Source organism: Saprolegnia diclina (assembly GCF_000281045.1).
Source record: "Saprolegnia diclina VS20 unplaced genomic scaffold supercont1.38, whole genome shotgun sequence".
Lineage (NCBI taxonomy): Eukaryota > Oomycota > Saprolegniomycetes > Saprolegniales > Saprolegniaceae > Saprolegnia > Saprolegnia diclina.
The window spans coordinates 98713-106550 of NW_008246105.1; the positions used below are offsets into that span (position 1 = coordinate 98713).

General features: G+C 59.9%; 1 protein-coding gene across 1 annotated transcript; it reads right to left on the reverse strand.

Annotated features, from left to right (window-relative positions):
* Window positions 1–39: 39 nt before the first annotated feature.
* Window positions 40–7544, reverse strand: SDRG_10876 (hypothetical protein). Its single transcript, XM_008616890.1, has 30 exons — window positions 7434–7544; window positions 7318–7384; window positions 7186–7275; window positions 6883–7137; window positions 6378–6834; window positions 6191–6330; window positions 6053–6146; window positions 5908–6004; window positions 5636–5855; window positions 5371–5592; window positions 4850–5320; window positions 4695–4806; window positions 4489–4640; window positions 4209–4444; window positions 3945–4167; window positions 3724–3902; window positions 3572–3676; window positions 3326–3528; window positions 3185–3278; window positions 3036–3138; window positions 2785–2991; window positions 2561–2737; window positions 2315–2509; window positions 1989–2267; window positions 1384–1939; window positions 1216–1331; window positions 950–1166; window positions 686–891; window positions 500–635; window positions 40–457 (listed from the first exon to the last, which is right to left on the reverse strand). The coding sequence occupies exons 1-30, from the start codon at window positions 7523–7525 to the stop codon at window positions 99–101; spliced, it is 6060 nt and encodes a 2019-aa protein (XP_008615112.1). The 5' UTR covers window positions 7526–7544; the 3' UTR covers window positions 40–98.
* Window positions 7545–7838: the final 294 nt, after the last annotated feature.

The following is a 7838-nucleotide window of genomic DNA, read 5'->3' on the forward strand; positions in this document are numbered from 1 at the left end:
CTATCTATCTATCTATCTATCTATCTATCTATCTATCTATCTATCTATCTATCTATCTATCTATCTACGAGAGACTAACGGATGACACGCGCGTAGCGTTATGAGGTTACGCTGGCCCACTCGACAAAGAGGTTCGTGCCGCACTCCATCTCGACTTGGGCCACATTCAAGTGGGAAAGCATCTCGTGCAGCGCCGATTGGAGGTCGTCCTTGGACATCGCACGTGCGTCCCAGTCGGCGCCACGCGCGATGTGCGTGCGCAGCTGCGTCAGCGGCACCGCAAATGACGTCGAGAGCGACGACGACGGCTGGTAAAAGTCGACGCGGAGAGGCGCGTCGGGCGTTGCACTCTGCGTGTCGTAGACGCCGAGCAGCACGCGCTGGCCACCGACTGTTCGAATCGCCTTGAGCAAGCACGGCGCTTTGCGCGTCTTGTCGGTGCCGACCTCGTCGGCGGCTACCATTCGAATGAGTGCCTTCTCATACGCAGCAGACGAACCGCCGAGGCGGCTGGACGGCGTGATCACTTCCTTGACATAGAGCCGGTAAATCTCGTCGCCATTCACCTCGACGTCCAAGAGGTCGACGACATGCGCGGCCAAGTTCTGCGCCTCCGCTTCGCGCATTAGGTGCACCTAGCGTCAATACGAATGTTGAGCAAGACCATAAGGTCGAGGGAGCGTACGTCAGCTCCAATGGCCTCGCGCAGCGCAGCGCCGTTGATCCACATGGAGAGTTGCTTGCTGCTGGCGGCAATGTACCCGTCGACACGCAGTGCCAGCGCCGCGTCTCGTTTGGCATTGGTCGGTGTGACGTCAAAGACGGTGCAAATGACTGCGTGCTGGCGCAGGTGCTTGACTTGCGAAAGGAGTTTGATGCCTCGCGCGTCAGCTACGATAACGTCATATCGGTCCTACGATGAAGGAGATGTCATATTGCATTGTCTTACCGAGCTCAATGAGGTGGCCGTCTTGGGCAAACGCATCGGCGTCCATGGCCGCATTCACGGGCGTCGCCTTGCGGTGCGTAAACATCCGTGAACGGACCAACACGACGCGCAGTGCGTCATCAGAGAGCGTGCGGTCGAGGCGGTGCATGACAATGTGGCGGAGCAACTCGGGCACGGTGCCCGAGCCAACAAGGTCCTGGGCGTCGGGCCCGGCGACCTAACCCGCATCCGTTGGTATGTATTCCAACATAACAAACATGACGGACCTCGCGCAGGTCGTGGAGGCCATCGACATGCGCTTCGCAGCTCGTGCTCGAGTCGGGGTGGTAAAACGACAGCGCCATGTCAAACCAGTCGGCCTCGCGAAGGATATCGGGCAGCCCTACACCATTCGACATGATTCCAAAGTCTACCTTCGGGGCAGAAGGGTGTACCTGGCTTGTTAGGCTCGCGCACTGGCTTGAGGTACGCTGTCATAGTCACATCGACGCGCAACAGCGTGCCGTTGCACCGGTATGAGCTCGAGTGCACGCGGAGTGGCGCGTCGTACACCAGCACGAGTGGTTCGCTTGGCGCGTCCAGCATTCGCACCGTGTTTTGCAGCAAATCAACGTCGATAGATGCGGCGTCCCGCGGGCGGGTATCGATGACGGGCGCCGATGCCACTGCCGCGGAGGCTGAGGTGCTGGGTACCGGTCGTATCTGCACAGAGAACTCGACAAAGCCGGACGGCGATGTGAGCCGCACGACGCACTCGTCAGTGTCGTAGGCACAGAGCCCGAGGAGTGCCAAGATGACGCGTCGGCGATCGATGGCCGAGGTACTGGGCCACACGAGCGAGATGGCCGACTGGATCTGCGCATCGGCGAGACGCAGTTCATGCGTCGTGCTCGTGATGGGGAAGTAAATGTGGAGCGAGAGGCCGTACACGGAGGCCATGGCGCAGAGCTTGGCGCTCACGATAACCTTGATCCCAGGCTTGCGCGCCAACTAGGGAAAGATTTGGGATGTGATTACGGCGACCATATTCATGTAGTACCTTGGAGTGGTCCGGGTGCAAGGGCAGGTAAAAACCGGTGGTCGTCAATTCCAAATCTAGGGCCAAGGCGCCGTCGACTGTCATGACAAGTTGCGACAAAATGTGTTGCAGCCAAAGCGGTGAGAGCGTCGACACCACGCGTCGCGGTGACAGCAGCAGCTCGTGGCGCTCCCGGGACGAGACGAGCACCGACCGTTTGATGCAGGCTTCGGGGCGGTAGGCCTCAATGCGCAGCGTCTCCGTCATCGAAATGTCAAACACAGAGACGACCCAGCGCAGCTAGGGACACTGTAATACGACCATTGATTGGATAGCCTCTGACATACCGCTTGAGGACGCAGGTGCATTGTGCTACGAAGGAGGAGGCGCCCCGATCCACCGTGCTTGCGAATGCGAACGCGCAAGTCGTGGGGCGTCGTGACAATGTTGCGAGGGACGCGGCGGCTGACGTGGTGGAGCACGGGCTTGGAGAGCTCGGCCGCTTCAATGTGCACGCGGTCGAGGACGTACTGGTACAACGCCTGGCACCAATACGACGTTCGATCCCACCATTTTGAGATATGACAAAGTACCTGGACGTTCATGTCTTGATACGCCTGCAGCTCGAGCGGGTCGGACGCATCGAGCTTGAGCTGCTGCAGAAACGCTTCGTCAACGTCCAGCGTCCATGCGAGTCGCCCGGCACTCCACACATCGTGGACAAAGACGCCCAAGCGCACGTGGCCGAGCGCAATCTCCGAGACGACAATCTAGAGTCGGTCAAACCTAAGTTATATACAGTGCAGATAGCACGCACCGAGGCAAAGTGGCCGTGAATGTGCCGGCCGACCTTGGTCAACCGCACGGCGTGGGGCCGGAGCTCGACGATTGGCTGCATGTTGATGCCCTTGGGCTTGGCGAGCGTCGTGAAGCCCACGACTCGCTGGTAGAGCTCCAATGGCGTCGACGGCGCTTGCTTGTTTTGGGCGGCTTCGAACGAGTTGGGCGCCAAGAGCGTATTCATCTAAGCACCCAAATCTCGTCACAGGGACGATGATACACTCATACAAAGGTCTCGGGGATCTCGGTGCGAAGCAAGTGCGACGTGAGCGGGTCGTACACGGTCACGTAGACGCGATGGCAGTCGCGGTAGAGCGACACCACGTGGTACCTAGAGCCCCATCATCGGATCGTTGATAAATTGATACGATGTGTACCGGTCGCCGATCTTGACCGACTGCCGGTGCACGCGCACGTCTTGCAGAATCGCGCTCGTGATCTGCGCCATCGCGTCTTTATACGACCAGTCGTCTGCGCATGCTCGCCTTGTATACTTCATCAAGCAGTCGGAAACGCACCTTCGTCCACCGGGTCGGTGATCGTAATGACGTTGCTAAAGAGGCCTGGAATCGGCTTGGTGCGCGTCACGACCTCGGCCGCGCCCCCGCGGCTCTGGATCGCATGCGCGTAGCGCGTCACAGCGCGAACAAAGAGCGCGAGGCGGAAGAGGAGGGTGCCCGTCGAGTCATTATCAACGGGCCACTCGGCCAAGTCGAGGTACCTACGCATTCAATTAGCGCTGGGATTGGTTGTACGAAGCGGACTCGCGCAGCACGGCAACGTTTTCATAAGGAATGTACTGGACGTCGAGGGCTTGCAGCATCGCAGTAAAGACAGCAGGTGCACTCAGTAGGCGCCGGCTCAAACGCCTGCACATGGCAAAGATGCGTCAACGGACAACGAGACTGCACCGTACCAGGTGACGGTCGATGTCGTGTTGGCGGGCGACACGAACCGCTGCGACGGTGTGAGCAAGATGAGCGTCGCTTCCATCACGAGCACGAGCGCGACGGGCGGACAATCCATCGTGCTCATCGTGACCATCTCTTTGTCCAGTCGACCGCTCGTGAGCGTGTGCAGGCCGTCGGCTGCCAGCTGCTATCGCATGAGCGACGGCGCTACCCGATTCGCGCGTACCTGGATCTCGTGTTTGGCGTCGCCATCGACCATGACGGACGCGTCCAGCTCGGAGACACCGTACGTGCCGGCGGCATAGCCCAAGCCAGCGCGGTTGGCGAGCGACCCTTGCAGCAAGATCGAGAGTGGTGTTGGGCGAAGCGCCCGCGACACGATGGCAAACTGGCCCAAGAAAATGCGCTGCTGCCCGATGCTGAGCCCAATGTCCGCGTCCAAGAGCACACTAGTTGCAAATCTCAGCAGCATATACCGAGAACACGGTACCTGTAGCCAGCATCGAAAGCGGGCTGCATCGTCGCGAGCGCTATCGGGTCTTGGCTGTTGATGCGCAAAAAGAGGCCCGGAAACGCCGCGTTGATGTGCGCGACAAGGACGTCCTTGGCGTGGCCGGGCAACTCGCGCGAGAGCACGAGCAATATCGGTCGTGTGCGCTTGGGGCAGTCTTGGATGAGAGCCAATGGCACAAACTGGCGTTCGCTGTGGTAGTCTTCGAGCGCACACTACCACGCACGCCTCAGTGAGCCCCTTGACGTGAAAGATCTACCTTGGCATCTTCGGCGCGGTCGTCGGCTTCGTACTGCGATAGATCGAGCGTGCAGACTGGCGTCGCCGACAGAAACGTGCTCTGCACCCGCTGGACGACGTCGAGGTGCGTGATCCATTCCAGTAGGAGCGTCGACGGCCGCTCCATCGCGCCTATAATCCAAGCGTGTAAGCATACGCGGTATCGTCGCAGTGCATCGAGTGGACCTAATGCCGCAGACGCCAGGTGTGCAATGCCAAAGTTGACGTCGTTCTTGTACGCTTCCAGCAGTGTGCGTGTCTCGGGCAAGAGCGCGATCGTGCGACGCGCCGCGGCCGCCTAGACACAGTCGACCACCGTAGCACCACGAAGGTTGGCATACCGAGATGGTCGTGAGGTAGCGGAGGAGGCGCGCGGCGCGGCGAAGGTACTGCCCGGCCTCCATCCAGCGCATGTCATGGACAGGCGTCGACCGTGCATCGCGGTCTTCCACGCTCATGCACGAAAGAGAGACGGACTGGACGAGGCGGACGACGCCAAGCACCATGTACGAAGGCTTGAGTGTGTAGTGCGACGTGGGAAACTTGGCGTACGCGCAGAGAGCGGCGCCCATGGCCACGAGCTCAAACTCAAAGAGGTTGTGTGCAATCTCCACCATGCGTCGCTTCGAGTCGCAGAGAGCACGGTACGCACGCATGCGATGGCGGCCACGCTTGCCGCGGAACGTTTTTTGAATTTTGATGGCCGCCTTTTGCTGTTGCTGGAGCAAGCGCTCGAGACGCGTGGCGTTCCGCGCGAGGCGACCGCGTGCCGCACACTGGATACGAATCGCTGCCTTGTGTCGCACATAGAGCTAGCATCGACGGTAAGTCCACGCTGTCGGAGAAGCCAAGACATGCGTACGCGATGCACACGACGTCGTGCGAGGAAGCCGCGGACCCCCGCTTGGATGTACGTGCTGGCAATCGTGAACCGAATGCGGACAGTCTTGTACAGTTGGCGCGTGAGGATACCGCGGATGATGCGCTGGATGTGCGTCGCGGAGGCCACTTCGACGAGCTTGGTGCGCTCGAGTGCCAAAAGCGCTTCGTCCATGTGGCGGCGGCGAAGGAGCTCGGCTTGGCGCTGGTGCCTTGATGAGCAACGCCACGATCGCATGTGAGACTACCTGCTTCTCAGCCGCCGACTTTTGCGCCAACTTGAACGCTTCCATGGCCTGCTGTTTGCGCGATATCTCGGTCGCCTTGCGCGCAAAGAGGTCGACTTGGACTTGCAAATCGCGTCGGAGCATCTCGAGTGTTGGTGTTGGCAGTGACGTGGCCGACGTGTCCAGTGGGAGCGCCGCTTCTTCCGCAGCAATCGTGTCGCGGAGATGTGCAATGTGGTGCCTGCGACATTCGAAAGTATCAATTTATCAAGTGGAAACAAACAAATACGTACTCGAGCTGGGCGTTGACCACGCGAGCTTGCTCGAGGTCCTGCTCCATTCGAGCGCCACGCGAGCGTTGCATCGGGTACCGAATGCGGTTCTCCATAGCTACCCGTTAGAATGAGCGAATGGCAATTTAAAGGAGGGGCGGTGTACCGAGCTTTGTGGTCGGTGCGAGCATGCCAGCTTGCTTGAGCTTGGTCGTGTCGACCACTTGCGCGCTCGAGGGGACGGTCGTCGACTTGCGCAGCTACGTAATCGCTTGACTACAATCTAGAAAAGGCGTAGAGGTACTTCGGTGGGGCGTGGTCGCGGTGGGGCCTCGACAACCGGCTCGTGCACCTCGATGGTAGAAGCCTCCTGTAGCTCCCGCGTCGATGCTGCGTACGCGCGCTGGATAGCCACTGTCTTCATCTGCTGCTTGGCGACAGCCTCTGCGTTTCGAATTTGAGATCCAAAACACCATGATGGTGACATGTACCTGGCACGATGCGTCCGTAGAGGTCCCGTGCATACCGGCCGCAGAGCTCTTCCTCGGCCAAGACGACCTTTTCAGCTGCCCGGATGCGCAAGACGTCGAGGTTGCCGATCTGGCTCGGCAACACATACGTGGCCCGCGACCGCACGGACGGTGTGCTACTGGCATTGGCGTCGGCGCTCGTGAGCTGGCGCGGCACGAGCTCTTCGTCGTTGATGATGCGCGTCTCGTACGCCGATCGAAGCTTGGGCTGGCGCGCGGCTTGGGCTTGGGGCGAGCGCAACGGGCGCAGAGGAGACACTGGGACCCCACCGACCTCTAAGAACGTGTCGACGGCGCCAACATTGGTCGTTGGAGGGGTGAACGGTGTGGCGTCGTCGCTGCGCTTGTCGAGGTTGTCGGGCATAATGAACGGGTTTCGCTCCATGGAAAAGCCGAGCCAGCGTACCATGACGTCGCACTAGAACACTCATTGTAGCCATGCGAGGTGGTGCATCTGGCTCGCAACCTGCTGAAGAAAATTCAAATCCGAGGGCAACTTGAGAAGGTAGTTGATCCCGTTCCACTTGAACGGAAGGTTCTTTTGCTGCTGCTTGCGCCACTGCAATATCGCCTCGACGACTTCGACTGTCGTGATGCGAAGCAGGTCGAGGGTGTTGGCCATCGCTCCGACGAGCGCGTGCGGGGCGTCGCTCTGACTCATCTCGAGAAGCCGTGCCACATAGTCTTCGCGGAGAATGATGGCCTTTAAGATCTCGAGCTCCTAATGAGCGTAGTCGGCATGACATTCTGGCGGCAAGGAGGCGCATACCATGCCGCTGTTGCCCCCCGGCATGTCGGCCTCGAACGTGATGCTGCCCATGTGGGCAGGCATCTTGGCCGCGACGTCTACCTTGCGCTTCTACGCCAAGTCAGCCTCAACCGCACATGAGCATGCGTCGACCTCGCCCATGGGCATGACGGTAGCAGGCAACTCGGTGCGCGGCCGTACATGCTTGCGGGGCTTTGGCCTACACAGCATGCTGCATATGGTCGGGATCACGAGAAGGGCGCGCGTACGATGGAAGCGTCGTCGCGTCCTTGGGCGGCCGGGTCTTGGGCTTGTCCTTCTCGAGCTGGTTGGGCGGCTTCGGGTCGGTCCCGCGTGGCATCGACCTCGCGTCGATGGCCCAAGCGTTACCCGAGAAACTGCCACTGTTTGCCCTTTATAACACCTCCCGCGCTGTGATTGGCCATTTTGGATCGGCTTTGGATTGGCCAAAATACGAACACCAAATCTGAGCATCCGCCACCTCAGCCACCTCAGCACCGATCGTCATCGCCAGTCGACGGATAACGTCCAAGTAGCTGCCAGGCTTTATATGCGTTGACGCTGGCTCTGGCGGTGGTAACCACTGGTAGCTCAAGCGCTCCACACTCTGACCATACCCAACCACCGCCATCCGCCAAGACGGATGCCGTATC